This window comes from Catharus ustulatus, chromosome 5, assembly GCF_009819885.2.
Source record: "Catharus ustulatus isolate bCatUst1 chromosome 5, bCatUst1.pri.v2, whole genome shotgun sequence".
In the NCBI taxonomy this organism is placed as follows: Eukaryota; Metazoa; Chordata; class Aves; order Passeriformes; family Turdidae; genus Catharus; species Catharus ustulatus.
The window spans coordinates 957,554-981,650 of NC_046225.1; the positions used below are offsets into that span (position 1 = coordinate 957,554).

The 24,097-nt window shown below is 49.8% G+C and overlaps 1 protein-coding gene across 5 annotated transcripts in view; it reads right to left on the minus strand.

The window, feature by feature from the left end:
- SLC4A4 (solute carrier family 4 member 4) overlaps window positions 1–24,097 on the minus strand; it is a 106,555-nt gene that overhangs the window by 15,729 nt on the left and 66,729 nt on the right. For 3 of the 5 annotated variants that reach the window (XM_033061270.2, XM_033061271.2, XM_033061275.2), the window contains 9 exons: window positions 20,491–20,586; window positions 18,293–18,369; window positions 13,242–13,399; window positions 9,509–9,596; window positions 8,155–8,309; window positions 7,781–7,894; window positions 6,209–6,383; window positions 4,538–4,671; window positions 1,473–1,744 (listed from right to left, as the gene is read on the minus strand). In XM_033061270.2, coding sequence (XP_032917161.1) covers window positions 1,473–1,744; window positions 4,538–4,671; window positions 6,209–6,383; window positions 7,781–7,894; window positions 8,155–8,309; window positions 9,509–9,596; window positions 13,242–13,399; window positions 18,293–18,369; window positions 20,491–20,586 — 1,269 coding nt within the window. The remainder of the gene's footprint in view (window positions 1–1,472; window positions 1,745–4,537; window positions 4,672–6,208; window positions 6,384–7,780; window positions 7,895–8,154; window positions 8,310–9,508; window positions 9,597–13,241; window positions 13,400–18,292; window positions 18,370–20,490; window positions 20,587–24,097) is intronic. The other 2 variants (XM_033061274.2, XM_033061273.2) reach the window with 1 other exon arrangement.

Sequence of the window (24,097 nt, forward strand, 5' to 3'; positions counted from 1 at the left end):
GAATTTGAAATTTCACTTAGAAATGCAGTCCTTCCTGCAAATGGGCTCGTGGCCCCTGTCCTCATGGATTACTGAGGTTTTGCATAAATAAACTTTTTGCACTTGGATGTCTGGAGAGCCACAAGTGCTTCAATGGGAAGTGGAGACTTCCAATTTGGCACTGACCATTCCCATCGTCCTAGTTTCTAAAAGGAAAGCACTCTGCCCTTCCAGGGGAGGCAGAAGCAGACCAGCATTCATGAGCACACCAAGAGCCTGTGTTTAATAGGGAAGGCAGGCACCCAGCCCCCAGGGAACAGGCTCCTGACACCTGCAAGCAGCAGCCAGCAGCTCTTCCTGTTGGACAGGTGTGCCAAGATAACCTGCAGCTTACTTCAGGCACAGATCAAGTTTCCCAATCGCTCCCCATTGTTTGTGGGATCCTAGGAGTGGTCCCCACTTCCCTAAGGTACAGCCAGCGTCTCTCAGTGTAGGTGTAGAAGAAGAGATTACAGGTGACCTCATAAAGGCACACTTGTACCAAATATCACAGAGGAGGAACAGCCTTGCCCTCACTGGTCACAGCTGTGACTAATAAAGGTAAGTGTGAGATAAAAGGGGTGGGTTGGCAGTCAGGGGGAGCCTGGAGGGAGAAGAGGAGCCCAGGGGAAGGAGGAACAATCCAGAGAGATACAAAGAAGAACAAAACAAGGAAGAGAGTTGCTATGACATCAGTCTGGGTCTGGTGGAGTCAGAGTCTGCAGTTGGACCCCACAGCAGGAACCTGATGTAGTCAGAGTCAGGATGGCTAAACTGTAAAGAATAAACCAGGACCTTATTCACATTGTTAACTGAGAGTCTGTGCCTTGGCTCAATTCCACTCCTAACACGAGATCTGCTGCGACATCTCAGTTTGGATTTGGGGTTTGTAACCTTTTGTTCCCAGAGCCATAAGTACACAGGCTCTACCTGCCACACAGCCTATGCTCCAGAGATAGGCTGCCCTGCAGATACACTTCCCTTCTTGGAAAGGAAGGAATTGTTTGTGCTTTCCCTCTCATCCATGCCACCAGAAGGTGGGAACCACCCATGTTTGGGTAACACCTTGAATAAATCCAGCTCCTGAAATGGGAGTGACCTGAGCTCTGTGGCAGTGGCCTGGCCACCACTTCTGCCCCTCTGTGGAATTCTTGGAGGAATGCCATTTGGAACTGACAGCCACAGGGATGTAAGGAGATGTGGGTGCAGAAACAGCTTCTCCACTGGTCATGATGCTCCCTGGAGGAGTTCCAGGAAGGCCAGCTATACTGGCATTCCACTGGGGATGCAGGGTGAACTCTATCTCTCAGCTTCCTGAGACTAAGATAGGATATCCCCAGGCAACTGATAAAGAAGGAATAATCTACCCATTATCTGGGCTGCAGCACAAGGGAAGAGGAGAGCAAAGGCCACCTCCCACCTACAGTCTGGAGAGGTAATGAACACTCCCTTACCTGGATCTAGTGGTTTACAGGCACAAGAGTAATGTGTGATATAGTCCACCTTGAACTCGGAGTTGATGGGATAATGATCTGCCAGCTTGATCATCTTCTTGAAAGCATCATAAATGAAGATGAAGCTGATCAAGGAAGAGAATCCCTCCTCAGTGAAGCGGGTGAAGTACTTGACCAGGAAGCTGGCGTCGGTGGCCACCAGGATGAGACACTGGAACGCTGACCAGAGGCCGATCCAGAGGCGGAACTCCAGGTAGTCAAAATCATTGTCCCTGCAACAACACAAGGGTGGCAAGAAAGGAAACACTGGGTTAGGTAAGATCAGGAAGCACAAAGCAGATGTTACATGGAATGAAGATAAAAATAATAATACAAGACCTGAGTGACAGCTCTGAAACGTGTGGAGTCAGTGCCTGAGGGGCCAGGGGGTCCCACCCATCTGAAGGCAGCTGGCAGAAACCCAGGTACACTGCTCCACACCACTGAAGAACTTCAAAAATTTTAAACTGTATTATTTTGGCTTTTACTCCTCAAATTCCTGCAGCACTTCTGAAGCTGAAAGAGCATGTAGAAAAGCATCATGTCCTGCAGGTGCCAGCACCACAGAGCACCTGAGGCCAGACACATGGCTGGGTCTGCAAGGGGTTTTTAGGGATCTTTTCAGACACACAGAGTCACACTTCAAATGAGTCAGGAGATGGGAAGTTTTTCTACTTTTGCTCCTAGTAGGGAACAGTGTGTTGTGAAAATGAACAACCACAAACGCATTACTGAAAAATCAAAGTACAGTAATTTCACGAATACAAGCCGCACCAATTTGACCAAAATTTTGGTGGAAACCCGGAAGTGCGGCTAATATTCCGGGGCGGCTAATCTATTAACAAAATTCTAAAAGCTGCCAACACGGAAGTGAGAGCCCGCGGCAGCCCCAAGCCAAGCTGGAGCCCGGCCGGCCCCGGCAGAGGTGGGAAAGCCTGGCAGAGGCGGGGCCAGCAGTGTCGGGGGCGGGCGGCAGAGCCTGAGCCAGCAGGGCGGGGGAGCCCGGGAGAACTGGGGCTAGCAGTGCAGGGGAGCATGGCAGAAGCAGGAAGGCCGGCGGGTGGGGCTGCCTGGCAGCGGGGGAAGCCCAGCATAATCGGGGCCAGCAGCGTGGGGGAGCCCGGCGGTGCGGGGGCCTGCAGTGCCGGCCAGGGCGAGGAAACGCGGCGGCGGTGCAGACGGGAGGGGGCGGCCGGCGAGCCTGGTGGCGGCGGCGGCAGCCCTGCCGGCGGGGCGAGCGAAAGCGGCCCTCGCGAAAGCGCCGCCGCTCGCGAAAGCGCCGCTCGCGAAAGCGCCGCCGCGAGCCGCGAACCGCGAGCCGCGAAAGCGCCGCCGCGAGCCGCGAACCGCGAGCCGCGAAAGCGCCGCCGCGAACCGCGAGCCGCGAGCCGCGAGCCGCGAGCCGCGAGCCGCGAGCCGCGAGCCGCGAAAGCGCCGCGGGGCGGGCGCGGCGCTCGCGAGGCGCGGCGCGGGGCGAGCCCGGCGGCGGCAGCCCTGCCAGCCGGGCGAGCGAACGCGGCAGCGGGGCGGTGCTGACGGGAGAGGGGGGCCAGCGAGCCCGGCGGCGGCGGCGGCAGCACCACCCGGCCACCCCGCCGAGCCGTGGCGCTGAGCTGGGCCACCCGGCCCCGTCGGCAACCATGAGCGGGCCGAGCCTGCCTGGCCCCGCCCCGAGCCAGTAAAGCCCGCTATGCCGCGATCCTCTTACTAATTGGCCAATTTGTGAAAGCTGCGCACGGATTCTCGCGACGAACGAAAGTGCGGCTAATATTCGGGGTGCGGCTTATCTATTGACAAAGACAGCAACATTGTCGAGGCACCGGGGGTGCGGCTTATAATCCGTGCGGCTTGTATTCGTGAAACTACTGTACTTAGTTCCAATTTCCTTGTAAGAAAGGCTTCCTGTGAAAACTCCTGCATTTCTGCTCTGGCAGGGTGTTAGACAATAGCTTTTATGAACCCCACCTCCTCCTCAGGTTAAAAATAACCACCTTCTCCCTCCCAAAACAAAAGTGCTTTTCTGTCTTGCTTTTTTCCTGCTGTGAGCTGCACCTGGGCTTTGTCATGCCTGCCAGACACCAACAGGTGCAGTGTGTCCATTCCTATCTCTATTCACTTATTCCAGATGAAAGAAGAAAAGAAAGATGCCCCCCACACTTGCTCCACTGTGCAATTCTCACCCTTTGGCAGCTTCCAGTTTCCCTCCCTGGAATAATCTTAATTTACTATTTTTTCTAGCCCCCATCCCTCCCTGCACATAGGAACACAAGTCCTGCACAACCTGCCATGCTGAGAACAGACTACAGGGGATGTGGGGTGTGTTCTGTGTAACCTAAAACAATCTGCTTGCAGAACACCAGCCAAAGGATCACCAGCCCCACGGGTGAAATCATCCATGACACTGCTGATTCCTTTGGGGATTCCAGTGTATCTTCCTGGTATTGCAGATGTGGGAATGGTAAATGAGCACACGTAACAAAATGAGCTCCCTTTAGCTCTGGGTGTCAGCTGTAAACAACGTGGAGGGAGCAGAACCTCTTCACAGCAATTAAAAGGAAAAAACCCAAGTGCCTTTAAATGCAGGAAAGCTCCACCACAGAAATTCTGCAAGCTGTTTCTACCAAAGACACATTTGCTTTCCTAAATAACAGCGATTGTTTCAAATGACTACTGGACAAATTTTTGGGATTTTGTTAGTGAAGAGCAGGAGTCATTTCTTTGCTCCTGTGGGAGTCAGAGAAGCAGCACTCTGTAACTAGAGCCCATTGCTCCCAGAGGACTGAAGTGGCCAAGGGTTATTTTCAGGAGGCCCCACAGAGACAGGCAGCCACACACTGGGCAGCGCCCTGGGACATGCGTGCCGGGAAAATCCCTGATGTGATTGCACTGCATCTCAAGGAGGAATGAGACATTTCATTTTGTGCACTTAATCCCCTCCTTCCCCAGCAGCAGGCAGCTCATTCCCTGGCTGGGCTTCCCTCCGTGTGGGACATTCCTGCCCTCCGCCCTCTCCCCCACATACTCACTTGCTGAAATTGAAGAGGAGCCGCTCAAAGACCAGGACGGGTCCTGTGCTGCTCAGGATGGTGAGGGGCTGACCAGCAAAAAGGCAAAATATGGCACCCGTGACAGCCGTGCCCAGGAAGCTCTCCAACACGCCCTGTGGAGACACAGGAGAGATCACTCCTGCAGGATACCCCTCTCTAAATGGCCCTTCTGTTGTGACCCTGTGCCCCTGACCAAGGGCACAGCATCCTCTGCCTCCCCTGCAGCTCACACCAAGAGCTTGGTCTCACACAGTGCAGAGTTCCTTGGGATAACCATGCATGCTGAACAGCCAGAAATTAGCAGCATGTGCTGATCCTCCCTTCTGCCTGTTCTGCAGGGATGGGGCTGCAGCTTTCCTGACTTATCAGGGGTGCTGCAAGAACTGAAATCCAGTTTTGTGTCTCTCTTCCTGGAGAAGACTTGAGTTGGTGTTTACACTGAGGAAAGCAATAGGCTGGCTGCCTTTGGGAGCTTGTAAGGATGAGCCCAATACAGAGCTGATCCCCTCCACTCCTCTTGTATTACTCATGGAGAGGGCTCTTGTGGCCAGAGCATCTGCGATCTCTTTTCCCTGCATTCTTCCACGTGTCTGTAACTAGGAATACTGTCTTTTCTTGGAAACATAAAACTCAGGAGTGAGCTGTGAAGGCAGTGCTGGCTGGGGCAGCTCCCAGGACAGGGAGCAGGGATGGGCCATGCTCAGTTTGATTCTCAATTTGAACTAGATTTGGAATCAGGTAACATTTCCCCTTCCTCCTCTAATTCAAAGACTGCACCTTGTGCAGAGCACAAAGGCTTTGCTCACTGTGGGTCCTCTCCATTGCTGACTTCCATGGATCTCAGCAAAGGCAAACTGTGCAGGAGAGAGGGGAGCTGGGCACTGCACAGCCTGCTGGATCTTACTCCAGCCTGTAATTCATCACAGGGGAGCGCAGGGTTCCAGATACGTGCCCTCATTTCCTATGTTTGACTTAATTAAACCTGCATAAATTAATAATTCAGGCATTGTCATTATGAGCTCAATTACTGCTAGGAGATTTGACTGAACTGGACTGGCTGAACTGAATCCATCTAAACACAACCTCCTACTTTTCCTACTATTCCACTAACCCAAGGCACCTACAGCACAGTTAATAAAGAATCCCTTCTCTTTAGGCTGAACTAAGCCACTGATCCAGCCTGTCCATGGATAAGTGGCTGGTTCTCAGCATGTGACCTCCCACTACTACAAAATTTATCTTTCTAAAGACCTGACATTTCTCTCCCGTGTCACTCATTTTCCTAATTATTTTGGGATTTTCTTTTCACCAGAGAGGCCAAAGCCCAGGTATTTCAGGAATCAGGCAGAGGATTCAGACTTAGCAAACTTAATTGGAATAAAATGGTACAAACGAGAACAGATCAGAGGAACTTCTCTCTACAGAAGGAGCGATGACCTTCTCTGTCTCTTGGGCCTGCTTTTATTGACCATTTAAGAAACCTCTGTACAATTTGCCAAAGGACAGCCACAGCAGCTGAGAAAGCAGTGAAAACACAGAACACCTCTATTATTGCACCAAGAATTCCAGCTTGGCCAGTGCCAAACACTGCTCTGACTGGACAGCGAGAGGCAAATGCTGTGTTTGCTGGCTCTGAAAGCCCTTGCTCACCTGCATGTTCTCTGTAGCATCCCCGAGCAACCCCCCAAAAGTGATGGCATTGGTGACAGTGGCCAGGTAGATGAAGAGGATGGCTGAGAGGGCCTGGATGTTTAAAGCGTCGTAGAAGTCGCTGGCGAAGAACGGTGCTTTCCTCTTGATGTCTTTGATCAAGCCCCCACAGAACCTGCAAGGACAAGCAAGAGGAGACTCGTGCAAGATGTTTCACAGGGGAAGTCACCACGCTAAGTCATCAGAGACACTGCCAGCAATGAAGTGTTATCTCAGAGGAGTGAGATCACCGCATTGCAAACAGCCTTATCACAGCTGTGCTGGTGCAGGGATCTCAGAGAGAATGTTGTAAGCAAAGATAATATCTCAAACATGTGATGCAGCTGGAAAAGCAGACAAATTTCAGGACTACAAGCCACGCTTCTGCTGAAACAGACCACTACAGTTTGTATTTCAGGAAGCTCATCTGCTGGTTTTTTCCTCCCCAAATATATTAGTTGATGTAATAAAATGGATTAACTCTGGTCTAAATCCCTGCCTGAATTTCTCCACATAGCAAACACCACAGCTGGGTGAGCCAAACAATCTGCTGCATGGAAAAATGCTTCAAATTAATATCCAGAAAAAAAACTACAAGTAAAAACACACGGGAAATACTCTTGGACAACACAAGAACTTGCTCCAGACTTTTTTGTATGATCACAGACAAGACAGTATTTAACTCTTACAAACTCCACGTAGCACTGACACTGCCAGCACAAGGAAAGTTTGTTTAGCCTCTTGTTTCCCTGCTCACAGCTCCCACCTATGCCAGGACTGCAGAGACACTGTGGCAGACAGGCACACACCTTCTGACCCCAAATCAGGACGCTCCACTGCCTTGTACACACCAATGCAGTGTGAAGACTTTCAGACTTTTCTACTAGAATTTAGACTAGAACTAGAAGTGAAAAAGGAGACACAGAGTGGGAGGGAGGGCACAAAGCCACCATGAATCCCTGTGCATGCATCTTGAAATGCTGAGCTTGCTGTTTTGTGGCCACCTGAGCAGCATTCCCACTCCACTGGACTTTTACATGGCACAAAGCAGAGTAATAAAGCAGAGAGTAGGGCCTGGAGAGCTGTTACCTTCTCTATTTCTACTCCTATCTATTCCTATTCTGTTTCTATCTATATCCATCAAAGCCTTCAGCTGTGTAATTCAACTGCAACACTAATGTCCAGAAAAGGGAACATCTCTGCTTTTGGCTAAGGCACCCCTTCAGCAATCCAAATGGATTAACTGAGACTTGTACCTGCCACGTTTATGTCCCTTAAGGTTCATCTGACTTCAGGCATCACCCACCTGGGCCTTCTGTCCTTTTTAATGGCTCTTTATCATTTAGTGAGCACCTGACTCATGACATTCTGCGATTTGCTGAAGCTGGATGCTCAGAACCCTTCAGGCAGCCTCACTCTGGGCACGAGAAGCCCCCAGAACACATTTTGGGGTCCCAGCTGAGCCTGCACAGCCAGGCCATGGGGGTGGGAGTGTTGGGGCAAGCAAGGGAAGCATGGCAGGGTGTCACTGACCTGCCCGTGCGCTGCAGCTCCTCGCAGTCGCCGTGGCCGCCGCCGCCGTGCCCCCCGTCGTGGGGCGTGTCTCCGTTCATCTGCACGTTCTCCCCACCTGAGTACATGTTTTTCCTAGGCAAGGACACAGCACGTCACCAGGACCAACCACCAGCTGTGTTATTGTGTGCCTACAGCATCACCTCAAAAGGCACAGACTTTCAGGAACATCCTCCCTCCAGCTACTGAGGAAGGCCTGGAAATGTCTCCAGGACTTTCTGAGCAGTGACAGACAGGTGCAGGTCACCCCAGACACCTGGCACAACCACATCACTGGCTCTTCCCACACCTCATGCCCACTTCTCTTCCACCACAGAGCCCTCTGCTGCTGTTACCTCTTATCTGAAGAAGGGAGAGACTTGGGGGGCTCTATCCTAATGGCTGGATCCCATTCCCCAGGGGGGAGCACAATCACTTCATCCAGAAACTCATCGATGCCTGCGATCAGGTCCTGACGGTCCTTGGCTTTATAGGCAATGTCATGGAATACCTGCAAGGAAAAGAGACTCCCTGTGGAAAAGGCTTGCATGTTCTGTGTCCCTGACTCCAGAAGCAGCTGCTGAGTTCTACAAAATCAATTTAAATTCTTCTCAGAAACCTCTGAAGAAATATCAGGACATGTGGCACAAGGAGATCAAAGCTCAGAAAGCCCCTTCCTTTGACTGGATAACAGCAGAGATTCTTTCCTTGCAGGCATATATCCAATCTTAAGCAAAACATCTATTTCTAATCTCTAAAAATGTTAGTAAAGCAATTATCTCTTTCTTCAGTGCAAAAAAGTTTTCCTCTACATAAGGACTTGCAACTACACCTGGAGAAGAACTTTGACAAAGCCACCTACTTCAGTCTATCAAACCCAGATTAATTTTCAACCCTCTGACACAGAACTGATGACAATATTTACTTGAAAGAAACATCATAAACTAGTTTTAGTGAAATGTTTGGTATTTATCATGAAGAATACATGAGAGAAGGGGGGGAAAGCATGAATGCTGAATTTTACAGGAATCTTCTGGACCATGTGGAGAGGAGGTGGATCAGTGCATGTGACAGATGAGCTGGTGGCAGGAAGGGACTTTGGGGCAATGGAAAGCAGAGCCCTGAGTGACAGAAGGCAGGAGAGCTGTAATTAAGGAACTGTAGGAGAGCGAAGCAATGCCAAGAAACACAGCTAATGTGAATGAGCCCAGCGCTCAGAGCCCCAGGGACTCTGCAAGGAAGGGGCTGGAAATGAATCCTGAAAGCCCAGCCATGGCAGTGAGGAGTGGCCAGCTGCTCCTGGCTAACACAGCAGCACTGCCAGTGCTTGGGACACAGTGCCACACGCCCACCACAGCCTGGGGGACACAGTCCTGTGGGCATTACCTGGATAGCCCTGGCTGCAGGATACTGGCACGGCAGAATGGGACACAAGGCGCAGACCACGACACAATAAATTCAACAATTAATTCACAGTTGGTATGAAAGAGTGATCACTAGCAGGAAAATACACACGGTGGACAAACCCCTCTTAGAGTCACATTCAAAAAAACATGAAGCCAGAGGCAATAATTATGTCAGCTGATGGAATTAGGAGGTAAGGTGGATATTTCAGTTTTATGTGAATGCTCCCTGCTGCTGAGCAGGCTGGAGGGAAGGACATGGTTACCTGGGAGGAGCCATTCCCACAGGAGCTGCCAGGACACCTACCTCATCCGACATCAGCGTGGCAATGGCTCGGCCGATCTCATGGTAGGACTTGGCTTTGCCCTTTGGTCCCAGCAGAATGAAGAGAAATCTGACAAAACCAAGAGATTGTTCCCATTTAGGATGGCAAAACAAACTGCTTACTACTTATACAACACCTAGACAGAAGTCTGACTTAAAAACTGTGGTGCTTGTTAGAGCTCTGGAGGCTGCCAGTGCCCCCGAGCTAATCTCAGAGCAGAGGTTACACCCTGTGTCCCACCATGCCCTGTGCACTCCATGGGGATTTGTTTCATGGAATCACAGAGTAGTTTGTGTTGGAAAGGAGCCTAAAGGCCATCTAGGGACAGCCCCTATCTCCAGGTTCCTCCAAGCCCTGTCCAACCTGGCCCTGGACTCTTCATTTCTCACATGATCTCTTTGGGCAGCAACCACATCCAAGTCACTGCTGAAGAGTTTAAAAAACACCATGATACAAAACCTTCATCAGTGCAAACATACAGATGAAATAACCTCACAAGCACCCTTCCAAGGATTGGATTAAATATTATTTTATCTCCCTAACTCAAATATTACAAGGTACTAAGTTAAATGGCTTATGAGGAGTATTATATCCAAAGAGGTACTTTCTGTTCAAAAGAATCTAGAGTCCTACAAGAAAAAAGGCAGCAAGTTAGTAGGGCAGGATCCATAAATACAAATGGATTTGCATTACTGCATAACACTTCTTAATCGGGTTCTTCACGAGGCATTTGAGTGTTTTACTTGGGGTTCACAGGGAGGTGAGTAAGCCACACACGCCCAGGTCACGTCCTCTGCTCCCCTCCCACCTCCTGGAACTTTCCCTGCCTCGCCAGCTCTTATAAAACAACATTCAAGAAAAACTGTTCCTCAGCCAGCTCTTTCCAAACTCCAGCATGCAAATTAGCCAAACATATTAATATATAAAAAAAGAGGTCCGTAACTTCAGGAGTTGCTGCTTGGCATTCTGGTTTTCCAGGAGAAGCAGGCACTTTCACAACCCTCTTCTGGAACAACCCCAACCACCTGGCTCTTTTCCAGCACAGAGCAGCAGCACCTCAATGCTCCTGCACAACTACAACAAGGAGTCTGTGGTATTTTCCAAATTCTCTGTCCTAATTCAGCTCAGAACTGCCCTCAGTGGGTAGAACAAGATCTTTTCACGGGCCGAACATTACAAACACAAAAACATTAATGCATTTTAGCGGCCTGAACTAGAGTATGTCTGCACAGATTTATCATCATGTATTTATGAACATTTCCAGCTACAAAAGCCATCACTCCTAGCTGTGCTGTACTCCTCCTCTTCCTCTGCTGAAGACCACTGGAGAATTCCTCCCTGCTGCACACAACACACGCTGAGTTATCCAGTGCCCATTTCTGATATTTAACATCGTTAATAATGCTCCAAGGCAGGGAATGTGAGAGGCTCAAAGTCTCCCAGAAGCAGTAACAAAATCCAATGTTTCTCTCAATGCATTGCTAGAGCAGCAACTCTGTAAGGGTTAAAGGCACCTGAACAAAGGAATCTCAGCCAAGTCCTGCAGGAAAAGTGCCTCTGCAGGGAGGCCAGGGAGGACCAGACTCCTGGATCTGCCCCTTGCTTCCCAAGTGACCTTTGGGCAAGTTGCTTCACTTCATTTGAGACCTGCAGACACCGGCCTTTCCCAGCTCTGCACGCCACACTGTGCAAGTCTGTGCAGCTTATCTCCAAAAAACATCTTCTCCTGGCTCATTCCTCATCTTTCTCCCCATCTTCATTGCATTAAAAAGCCTGGAACACATGACTGTACATTGCTCTGATGAAAACACAAAGCCATTCCCAAGCCATGTTGCCAGCTCATGGCTTACCCAGATGATGAGTTCTGAGTACTGTGGGATTAAATTCAACACAAGAAAACCAAAGGCCTTAGAAGATTTTTTTTCAATCTGACCAGTAAAAAGAAAACTCAGGAATGGCTGGGATGTCTCAACTCCATCTGCAGGGGTCTGGAGCAACCTGGGCTAGTGGAGTGGAAGGTATCCCTGCCCATGGCAGGGGCTGGAACGAGATGGTCTTGGAGTTCCCTTCCCTTCCAACCCAAACCATTCCTGCTTAAGAGCAGGAAATGTTCACCTAACAGGGCACCCCAGACAGAGGAGCTGGATTAGCCCTGAGCCAAAACCTGCATGCTTAACCCCCTGGTGCCCCATATAAAACCAAGAGAGAGGCAGACACGGGTCCCAGTGCCACACTGAGAGCCCTGGCCCGTGCCAGTCCTGCAGCCACAGCACCCAGACGGGAGCTCCCGCAGTGTCAGAGACCCCGGGAGCTGTGCAGTGCCCAGGGACCCTGTGGCACCCCCAGTTTACCAAGGAATCAACAGTTTAACAAAATCAAAAGAGAAGCCCCACAGCACAGCAGGCTGGGCATGCCAGAGGCTCCAGCTGCAGCGGAGTCTGCGGGCTGTAAGTGCAGCCCCAGGGCAGGAATGCCGCAGCGGAGATGTTCCATCACAGCTCCTCGTGGCCCTGAGGGGATTTCCTTGATTGAATTTCGTAGGATGCAGCCATGGCAAATGGCTCTTCATCACTCATGAGAGCCACCTAATGAGCCTTCCTGCTTTGATTAGGGCCAGTATTTGCTTTGGAGAACAGCAAATGGATAATACTATTTCCTGGGACAAATGCTGGCATGGAAGGACGTACTGCCTTGATTACTGCTACTGAGTAATGAGGCTGTCCAGCAATCCTGGATCTAACTTCCTGGCTCCCACCACCAGAGCAAACAACACCACCACCTCATCTCACAACTGCTGCAAAGAACTTGGAGACATGCTTAAAAAATAGTCAGTGGGATTAGAGTTGGAAGCTGAAACGCTGAAGCACACAGAGATGTTGAGGCATGAATAACCTGCTACAAAATGAAGCCACATCCCCACACTCCTACCTGGATACCCAGCGTGGATGTGGCTGTAAGAAACCACTTAATGAAACTCCAAGGAATACAAACACTGGTACTGCCACTATCAAGCAAAGCTAGATCCTCTTTTCCCTGTGTTTGGTACACAGAAAGAGCAAGGATTCCAACAGCCATCTAACTTCCACTCCATACAAGGGCTGTGATATTGCTATGAATTCACATTGGGCAGCTTAGGCAGGCAGGCATATTCAAGCAGTGACTTCAAATATTTAAGAACACAAGATATATTGCTGTTTGTGAGACTGAGATTAATTTGCAGCATGAGTCACAATAAATAAAATATTTCTCTGACATTTTTCCTTGAGCCATTATGCATTACAAAGCAACAAGCCCCAGTAGAATTCTATGTCCCAGTTCACCTGACTTTTATTTTTGCCCCAGGAGGGCCAGAATTGAATCTTCCATGTAATCTGAGCTGAAGAGGAGTAATATGTACGGGAAAAAATGTGCAGAGGGAATCTGGGGTCTGTACAGAAGGGGCAGAAAAAAAGCCCCAGGACTTGAATCCAACACTGACAGTGCCCTTTACAGCTGAGCTGTTAAGTCAGTGTGTGTGCAGTGCTTTACCTACAACCAAACTCAGGACCTGAGAATGATGCAGCAGTTTCAGCAAGTTTTGTTACTTTACACCACCAATCCTGGAGGTTCTGCGTGTCCCGGGATGGAAAGCAGAGGAGAACATCTTCTGGCCTGGCGCTTTCACTTCACCAGGTGGAAGTGCAGGCTCCCTGCCTGGGGGCTGGGTTTCCTTACCGTGTGGGCACAGGGACCTCGGTGAGAGCTCCCAGCATGACCGCCTGCTGCAGCCGCACAAAGGCAATGAAGGGGCTCTCCAGGAAATCCACCTCCCCGACCAGCACGTTGGAGGCCTCAGCGTCGCGAGGCAACTTCTTCATGAACTTATTCTTCAGCTGCAGCAGTGAAAGAGGAAGGAAAAGAAAATTAAGTTGCATTGGGCACGTTCTGCCCATCTCTGTGCCGTAACGGTGTGGATCCAGCCATGGAGAAATGTCATCAGCAGGGAATGGGAAAACACTCAGCAGCAGCCGCTGCGTTCTAAAGCTCAGCCTCTGCGAGATGCCTTTGTTTGAACTTCAGCAGCGGCAGAATTAATTTGGAAGGGAAGGCTTTTGAAAACCCTGCCCTCAGCTGGTTCCCAATCTGCCCCTCTCCCTGGGTGATCTCTGGAGATGCTCTGTGTGAGCCTGGCCAAGGGTGAATGGAGAGGGAGGATGTACTGCCAGGAGCACCAGCGCCAGCAGGGCACTGAACTGGGCTATGAATCCCTAATGAGCTGCATGTGGCGACTCAAGGAAGGAGAAAAAAATGGAAAAAGTCTTGGGAAAATACATGAATTGATTAAACAGGAAGAAAACTGCTGGAACTATCCTACCCCTGCATGCTTCAATCAGGATTACCACCAGAAGAAACAGTAAATAAGCATCCAGGAGCACTGTAGGGGAGTCTGGAAAAATGCTTCCAATTCTTCCACAGACAGTGAAACAAAGATCATTCAGCAACACCAGGGCTGGTTTGGATACCTGGCCCAGGTGATTCTCTGAGCCAGAACTGACCTGCAGGGTTTCCTGTGGCCTTCCAGCCCCTGAGGCCAAAGGCTCCAGCCCCTTCCCAGCACAGCAAACCAATGTCACTAATTTTGAAGAGTTGCCAGTATAGTGGTTTTTTCTTTTCTCTCCAAATGAGTTTTGCAGCACCACTAGCCACTGCCTTAAATCATTTATCAGACAGGTAATGAGTGCAGTCAGCACTTAAAATCCATTCTGAACCATTCCCTCAAGAAGCTTTGGAAAGATCTGACTCCTCAGCAGCATCCAGGAACAAGGGAGGGATGGGGGAACTTCACTTTCCCCTGCCAAGTTGAACATTATTCCAACCCAACCACTAATGTTATGTTAAAAGCCACAGGTCTCCAGCACTGCACTTGCAAAAAGGCCCACGACAACCTCAAAATCCCAATTTCCTGAAATTACTGTAGGGCTTGGATCATCACCACCGCTCTGGATCGATTGCAAATGAAAGCAGCTCCTAAGCAGCACTTAAGGAAGGTTCATTCCCCCTGGAACTTGAACCTGTCTCTCTGTTTTTCTGTATCTGCTCACACTTAGGTCTAAGATCACCTGATCACCTTCCCACAACTTATCCCATGAACAGCTGCCTCCAGGGATACCTTCCAGGGTCCAGGCTGCTCCATCACCCAAGGATGCTTTAGAGAGCCACTGTGGATATGGGGAGAAACCAGGCAGGCAAAACTCTCTGCATCAATAAAAACAGCACAAGTAAAGGCAATTCTGGTTAACTAAACTTTCTAGAAACTTTTCCTTTCCTCCTTTCCTCCAGAAGGGTGGCATTGATTGTACTGGAAGACAGCAATTTTCCCTGGAGCTCCCTGGAGAGAAAGCACATCACCCAGGCTGACAGACCTCAAAATTGGTAATGTCTGCTTACAACTGTGGAGATGAGAAGATGTTCCAATGGGAAAAGCAGGCAATCACTCCTGCAATCAATCACAGGAGTGCATTCCCAAGAATGGGATAAAGGCAGCGCCTCCCTGTCCGTGGGTCCCCAGGAAAGGCAGGAGGGTTTCTCTGAACAAGGCCAATTTCTTTTTTAACCTCAGCACTGGCTTTGGCACAGATCCCCTGTTGACATGGAAACACTGGGTTGAATACACAGTGTCTACACCACAACAAATAGAAGGGTTTTGTGCCTCCCTCTGACTGACCTTATTCATCCAGAGCCAGGCTCGTCCCACATCCCAGCCCTCTGGAAGCAGAGATAACACCAGGTCAGGAACCTCCCTTTATATCAACATACATTCTCCTTCTATATGCTGTTGCATCAGCCCAGGAATAGCAGGTCCCTGGGAAAACAGATTTCCTTTCACATCCCCTTTATCTGACATGTTAGCACTGAAGGTGGTTCAGGCACTCAGAGCTGCCAAGGACATTCTAACAGAGCACAGCCAAAGGATTTCTTGCAGAGGGAGGGACTGGACTGGGAACAGCAAGAGGAACTTGCCCAGCTTTCTATGGTCTGCTGGCACTATGGCACCAGAGGGGCTGATAAAGCATCTACCTGACTCTTTTCAGTCATTTTCCTTGTATCTGGCAACAGAGAGCTGGGAGCCTGGGAGAGGACAGGAAGCCTAGATGCTCACTTGCTAACTGCTATACAGAAAAGAAGAATACATTGTCCCAAAATCCCACTGCTTGTCTCTCCAGCTGCAAATGCCCAGGGCATTCACTGCAGCCAACACCTCCTAAAATACAACAAATGAAGGCAAATCCCTGCTCTGCAAAAACAAACACAATGAAAGGGAATATACCTCCCTCTTCCCTAGTTATTTTAAAAAAAATGTCAAGCCATCCCAAAGCAAAAACCACGACAAAAGAGTAAAGCCCAAATCTGTGTGCCCTTCCTGACGCTGTTTCTTATCAGAGCAGTTTGAGCTGGTGCCTTCTGCAGGACACTGAGCCAGCCTCTCTGCAATCCCAATGGATCCAGTCCCCATTCCCACAGAGAGAGCTGATTCAGGAGTCACAGGGACCACCCCTGAGCCAGGCACAGCTGTCTGGGTCCCTGGCAGTAGGGATGAATCTGGGAGGATTCTCTGACATGCATGTGGAACCTGAACCTTACAACATCCAGAGAAAAGGAGCAGGAATGCTACACATCAAAGCAGTATGCTGACTATAAATTCCCTAGAATATTAGCTGCACCATTCCAAATAGCATTAAAGGCTTCAGAACAGAATATTAAGGATGTAGGAAGACAGGAAAATCACTGAAAGTACAAAGAAGTTTGGCCAAAGCCTTTTTTCCTCTAAAACATGGGCACACCAGCCTCTATCTGTGTAAAACCAGGGAGGGATTAAGGATGCAGGAAGGCAGTCCTGCTCCATGCAACTGCTATAAACTGACCTCACCATTGCATTGCAGGCAGAGAAATAAATAAAAATTGGTGCATTGTGTGTCTCCAGCAGACTCCCCCCTGCCTGCATGGCCTCACTAACTGTCCAGCTTCCAGATGGGATGCCCACATAAAAACAGCCAGTCTCCCACTGCCAAGGCAAGGGAACGTGCTCCCTTTGCAGCCTGTGCTGCGGGAACACGATGGGTTATTGCTGTGCCTCCTGTATGGCACACTGAGTCCTGCTCCAGGAAGTTACCAGGCACCACCACAATGCCACAAACTCAGTCAAGGCAGGACTTTGAGTCGATGAGCCATGAAAACTGAGCTCTAAGGTGATGTCTCAAGGTGCAGAGGAAAAGGCTCCCACTTGTGCAAAGTTCAGCAGCAGGACACAGGCTAATTAACTGAGAGGATTTTTGGAACTCTACACTTAGCAAGAAACAGCTCTCACTACCAAGAGCCAGGCATTATGTACACTGCAAGTTAAGAACTTTGGAGCTCCAAGCTGCATCTATTAACAGATTTCCCTATTAGTGCTACCAAAACATCTATTTTTGTATCCAATTCTCCACCAGAGTCCATTAGCTGAATTTCCAGAGACACAGGAGGGGCAGTGGGGACTGTCTACACCACTGAGAGCTGCTGCAACGCTCAGCCCCAGCTCTGGGCTCGTCTAGCATTAAAACTCCAATTACACTGGGATTACAAATATAGCACAGTGGTTTGTCCAAAGACAAAAAGCTGTTGAACAATCCTCCTTGTTCCCCAGGTGTGGCTGTGTGTTAAAGGAAACAGGTATTTTGGAAACACAACCAATACTACAACATACTACAGCACTGCACAACACTGAGGTGAGTGCAAAACACACAATTCCTTTCTCTTTCCATGGAAGTGCATTTCTTTAGGCAAATATCTATTTCTTTAAAAATATTTCATTAGCCTGAACTCACTTTTCTACCTCAGTTACGTTGCTGTGTCCCTTTCAGGACAGAAGACTGTGACCAGCCATTGTTGAAGGACAGGAGTCATCCCCAACTGGCCAGCAATGCTGTGCTACCCAAATGATTTTCCAAAGTGACTCTCATTTGCATTCAGGATCACCATGGGACTAGGGAATGCTGAAAGATGCAGACAAAAAAAGAGATTCTCCGAAAGAAACAGCCAGGCTTTGAGAATAACCCACTTTTTGAACCCAGACAAAGGTTTTTTGAAAGTTGCACAGAGAGCTCATTCAGCCACCAGTTTTCTAAGAGTTGGAATAAACTTAGTGTTACCCCTCAGAAGCAGCAGCCTTCGGAAGGACGGAAACACAAACAAAGAGAGCCCGTATGCCACAGCACAAACATTACCCTAGTCCAAGGGAGAGGTCAAGTCCGTGGAAATTTGTCACTAGGGGCCAATTTTAACTCGATTACTGACTGCATTTTGGAGCTGCTCTCTGCATTACCTGTCAGCACAGCCTCCTTCCTGCTGGGACGTGCAGGGGGAGATGGCACCAGCTGCTGCAGCAGGGACATGTTCCTCTGCATGCTCCTGCTCTGCCCCATGGTTCCTGTGAACACTCAGCCCAGGGTGCTCCTCTGTGGACCCTTATAACCCCTCAGCAGGAAGAATCCAAAATCCATCACTCCCTGGGTATTTTCCCTGCTTTCTCATGGAGATCAGCAAGATGCCATCTATGTGGTGTCACTTACTTCAGTCAGACCTTGTAAGAGATGAACCTGCTGTTTCCTAGGGCTGGTGCTTAAGGAGTGGAGGAACCAGCCACAGGACTCAGAAATACTCACTCCTTTTTCAAGGTTAAGCCCTTTGCCCAGCCTGCAGCTCCTCTCCAAACACATCCCTGAGAGAAGGCTGGGCCTGGAGCTCACCTGGTCCTTCTCAGGCTTGTCCGAGATGTCGTTGAGGCTGGTGGAAGTCAGGTTCCGGTGAGCCATGGCTGGGCTGCCTGCAAGAACAACGTCCACACCAGTTAAAGCACCTGCCTGGATCCAGTCAGAACACAGAGGCTCAGGCTACAGCAACACCTTTCCTTGGGAGGCTGATGGGGGGAATTCCTGACCCTGACAAGCTGCTTTCTGTCACTTGATGTGGCACAGGGGGTGTTTAAGATGCTAACACCTCATCACCTCTGACCCATAGCAGTCCAGTGACTCTCAGGACAGCAAAAGAGTCCAAGGACTTGGCAGCTCCTGCTCCTTTGAGACAGCCCCAGTAAACGCCTCCCTCGCTCCAGGTAAGCTCATTAACTAAGCTCATGAACCTTAAGCATCTCACTGATTAAAAAAACGTGTGTGCCACACTGATGGGCCAAGAGTCACCAATTCCTGACACCAGATTCTTCAGGGAGGTGAAGAAACTCTCCAGAGACACAGCAGAATAATTCAATTTAGAACAACCCAAAACACAAACAAACAACAAACCAGTAGTAAATAAAGACTTCTGGGATACGGGATTGGAAATCACAGTGGTTAGTATGAATTGTTATAAATGATCCTGAAATCCCTTTCATCACATTTGCAGGAACCTGAAACAGCACCAGGAGCTTTTATCCCAGAGTTTCTGACCATGGACTTCATTGGAAAGAGAGGAAACATTTAAACAAAGAAATGGTAAGGAGGCACCTCCCAGCTGGGGCTGCGTTTTGAGACAATATTTATCCGACATTATGAAAAGGAATGTCCAAGCTCTCAGCGCTCATCAGCTCCCAGCACAAACAAGCTCAATAATAAATCAGCACCAGGAGCAAATAACCAATGGAGTGGGAATAAAAAACTGGACACTCCAGAGTCCTGGGCTTTCTTTACAATGTGTGTGGGGATAGATTCAAAGTGGCTGTACCTGCTGTGTGTAACTGCCACGTCCAGCAACATCAGCACAGCCAAAGCCAAGCACAATTAGACAAATCATGGATTGCAAATGGGGATCCCCAGCTTCAGCTCTTCCTGCTGTTAAGACCCCATTTAGCTGCTGTTTTTCCAGATTACAGCATTTGTTTGCTTTGTTTATTAGATTCCAAGCTGACTGTTCCCTGGGATATAATGACTTCTTCTCTCCAGAGGAGGTGGCTTTTGCCTTTCTCTCCCCCTGCTACCAGCCTCCTTCTCCTAATGGGCTCCACACAAACTCACTGCAGTTCCAAAAAAACCCTTCTCCTAACAGGCTCCACATAGCCACACAACTCAGAGTAGCTCCAAGCAAACCTCTCCTAATGGGCTCCACGTAGCCACAAAACTCACCACAGTTCCACAAAACCATGTGGAGCACAGTTTCAGCTGCTGAGACCCCTGTGGAGGACGTCTGGCACACGACACTCACCCTTGGAGTGTTGGCTAAGGAAGGACAGTGTCCTGATCCAGGCCCAGTTCCCATTCCTGTCCTGGCAAAGGTGACATGAGCCTGTCCATGGCCGTGCTCATGAGCCAAGGACTCATGAGGGAAGCATGGCAGGCAGTAAAACCCCTCCATGCTATTATCTCGTCCTAGGAATCAGCCCCACAGTAATCTGTCACGGGGAATACCCTGGAATTCAGACTTCAGAGGCTTGCCACGGCCACCAAAGAACACCTCTGTGCCATAAGCTGTGCCATAAGCTGTGCCTTCCTGGGAGGAGCAGTGTGCTCCTCTGGGATCAGCACAGCTCCCACGAGCCATATCTGACACAGGGAATCACAAAGGAGTGGTGCCACAGACCTGTCTGGCTCACCCCAGAGAGATCAAGCTGGCAGACTATTTCAGGATAATTTATATGAAAATGAAAATATTTCAGCTGCTATAACAGACAAAGGATACTTCAAGAGACAAAAAAAAAAAGTGCCAGCAGGCACGTTGGATGACCCTTGGAAGGGGAGTATGGCCTGACCTACCTGCTTCATCCCAGGTGAAGGAAGGAAGGAAAACAGAATGCAACAGAGAGGAGAGGACAGTGGGACAAAAGGAACAGCCAGAGCAGCACTGCTCCCCACTGTTAATGCAGCAGCAAGCGTTAGGAGCCGGCTGGTGGGAATTGCCACCTCCTCTTCCTCTCCTGGCCCCCAGGCTGCCCACCCAAGCCCTGCCCAGCACTTACTGAGCCATCCCACGCTGGGGCTGCGCTGCACTCCCAGTTCATCGTCCAACGTGCGCGTGGCCAGGCAGGGCACGGAGCTCTCGAGCGGGCTGCGTGCTTGGGCCAGGCAAGCAGGACACAGGAGCAGCAGCAGAGAGCGGGAAGAGAGCAAAGGGAAAAGTTAAAAGAAAAGAAAAGAAAAGAAAATTATGCCAGGAAGAAAGGCTCAAGGAGTGGTACAGGGAAGCCAGGCAGGAGAGAAGGTGTGAGATGCACAGTGCAGTCACTCATTTAGATCCTGACATCTCCTCCGCAGCTCCACCTCGCAGCGTTCTCGTGGCAGGGCTGGACACACCTTTCCATCCCTGGTGTCTGAAATTCAGGCATCTTTGGAGCAGACCTCAAGGAAGTGAGTGAGCAGCTGCAGTGCTGGTGGAACTGAGCAGTTCCAGGCTGCAGCACCATCACTAACAACAGGTTTTTGAAAGCAGAGATCGGGTCATGTCCCAGGAGCCACCTTTGAGCATCCTGCCCCCATCCATACATACTGAGGCACACCAATCCAGGCTTGGAAATGCTCACCTTAGTCTGCAATGCTTCCAGTGATGCCAATACCTGCACTGATAGGGGTTTTCCAAGCATTCCTTGGACACCACCTCATTCTGACTCTAGCTGCTCTCCTCTGTTGCTGGTATTGTTTGGCTGATGCCACTGCTCAGCTATAAAGGCACATGTGAAAAACTCTGAACTGACTAATGCTGAACCAGAGGAGCTATGGCTACCCCATGCCTGGAAGTGTCCCAAGAACAGGGCTTGGAGTAACCTGGGCTAGTGGAAGGTGTCCCTTCCAGTGGCAGGGGGCTGGCACAAGATGCTCTTTCAGCTCCCTTCCAACCCAAACCCTTCTAGGATTCTAGAATTAAACCTTCTTCCCCCACAGCCAGGTACCCTGTGCCTGTGCCTCAGCTGACACCCTGCCAACAGGCTGCTATTCCCACTCAGCTGTTTCCAAACCATGCTGCCAGCACAGTGTGAACAAACAGTGCTCAGGAGGTGTTGAGGCAGCACCCACGCGGTGATGGGACCATGCCATTATTTATGGTTCTTAAACACACACACCTAAACACATCACAGCTTTCTACAGCCTCTGCCAACTTGGGTTTAGCAGCATTTGATCGTTTCTCACTTGCCAAAGGCTCCCATGGGTGTTAAATGATACAAAACGCCGGCAGGCACAAAGCTCTGAAAGACAAATCTCAAAATGATAGCAAATGTCACCACAGAAGGCTGGTAAATATTGATCAGGGCACCTGCAGAAGGGATGGGGAGCACAGGTCCCCTGTGACACCATGGCAAACCCCAGGGTGTGCCAGCTGCAGAGCTGCCAGCCCAGCTGTTATGTACTGCTCCAGCAGGGCAGGACAAGGGCTGGGCCAGGAAGGGATGCAAAGAACTCTTCAAAAGCCACTCAACAAAACCAGACAGACAAAAACCGGTCAAAAACCCATCAAAAACCCCTGCAGGAGTCCCAGCAACATGTAACATGGAAATATCCTTGCCCAACACTTCATGTAACTCAACCTTCTATTAATGGGAGCAAAGAAAAGGGCTGTGTCTTCACAAGGTCTTCATGTGGAGGGGTTGCATAGTCCAGCTTTGTACACCCAAAACTTTGGCAATCATCTTTTTCCTGCTGAACAGACAGCAAAGGAGTGTTGTGATTTATCCTCCTCCATCCATGGCACACAAGGAACTACCCTCTCTTGCCCAATTCCTTTCCTGACAAAACCTGCCACAGGATGACCCATGTGAACCCCCATGGTGCAGCAATGAAGAGCAGGTGTCAGAGCACACCTTGGCCGTGTCTGCCCATCTGATCACTGCCCTACCTTCAAACACAGCAGTGACATGAAAGATGGGGGCTGAGGATGACTCTCCCAGGGACACAGAGCCACCCCCATCCCTAGAGGGGCAATTGGGAGAGGACAGAGATGCTCCAGGATCAGTTATTGCAGGGGATGAGCAGAACATCATTCTTTCTTAAGTCCCTGAATTTCTGGAGGCATCTGGGATAACTGCAGGGGCTCATTCATCTCAGAAGTCAAAAATAACATTTTGGAGGCCCTAAGGCTTCAGTTATTTAAGTGCTCTGAACCAAGTGAGATAGAAGCACCTCAGGAATTTTCTGAGCCAGATCTGGCAAACAGCTCCCACCTCCTTGACTGGAAGTGTTCAAGGGCAGGTTGGCTGGCTTGCAGAAGGTGTCCCTGCTGAGCCAGTGAAGCAGGAGGCAGCCACACCAGCCTACAAAGCTGTTGTGCAAAGGGCAGGTGGATGCTCAGACCTGGTGGCAGCATCAATATTGGATGGAAGTTTCACTGACACTGAAATGAAAACAAACACCAACCTGGAAAGAAACTCTAGGGAAATTTAGGAGTGCTTGGGGCCAGTCATTATGGTGATTAGCTATGCTGAGAGACAGCTGCACTCCTGTTGGCCTCATAAAATTTTTATCTGTCCAAAGGACACACTGACACTCGTTGAATCCAAGGCATATAATCTGATCAAATAGGTTTTGTAGTTACTTTTTCATTAAAGTGTAAATAATAAATAACAGTAGTGACTGTTCATGAGGTATTTCCCCCATGTGTCAGCCTTGCCCTCCTAAAGCCTCAATGCACCTGCACTGTCATGGAACAGAGTGTGCCACACATCCTCAGAGCACATAAACATCCCACTGGGAGAACAGAGACAGAACAACATCAAAAGAGTGGCTGATGGCCAGGCCAGGAAAGAATTCCTGGAGAATCAGTCCAACTGAGCCAGGACCTGCACAGCCCATGCAAACGGCAACAAGAAATGAATGAAACTGAAATCACTTAAAATCCAAGTAAAGAAGGCCTTTAGCCATGAAAAACGAGCAGGGGCTGAGTGAGAACGTGAGGAATGCCCCTTGCCAGCATCACTCTCCCTGGGATAAGCTCTGCCTGCAGAGTGCAGGAAAGGGGTTTGCAGAGAACGGAGGGCATCCCCTACGAGAGGTGACTGAGCAGCAGTGGCTGAAGGTGTGTCTGTGCTGCTCAGCCTCCCACATGCCATGGCCACAGGGGCAAATGCCTCCCACCCAAACCCTGGGGAGCACGCCATGGGAAGGCATCCAGGAGGCTGCTGGCTGCTGGCTGGGGCCTGCAGCAGTGTGGTCCAGCAGGAGTCCCTGCCCAAGGCTCCTCCAGCTGTAGGACTCATCTGGGCACTCTGAGCCCCTTCCCCAAAGCTGTAATGTCCCCAGAGTGCTCTCCCTAGAGCCCAGTCCCTATCTGCTCCATGGGACTCCTGCAGGAATATTCACTCCCTTGGTTCACATTACTGCACCCTGTGCCACTCGCTCCATCACCACCTTGTCAAGGCACTGAGACACCACAGGATGCATCACCCAGAGCAGGAAACAGTCTCCACATGCACAACCACTCCTGCTGCAAAATGAAAGGACGATCCAAGGGATGAAATATTAATGAAGTGTGAGAATAGGTTAGGGAGGAAGGTTAGGGTGGTTTTAGAAGCCAAACACAGCAAGCTAAGAGGCCTTTGGTGGAGCAAGAAGAAAAGAATTTCTTCACTTGCTTTTATT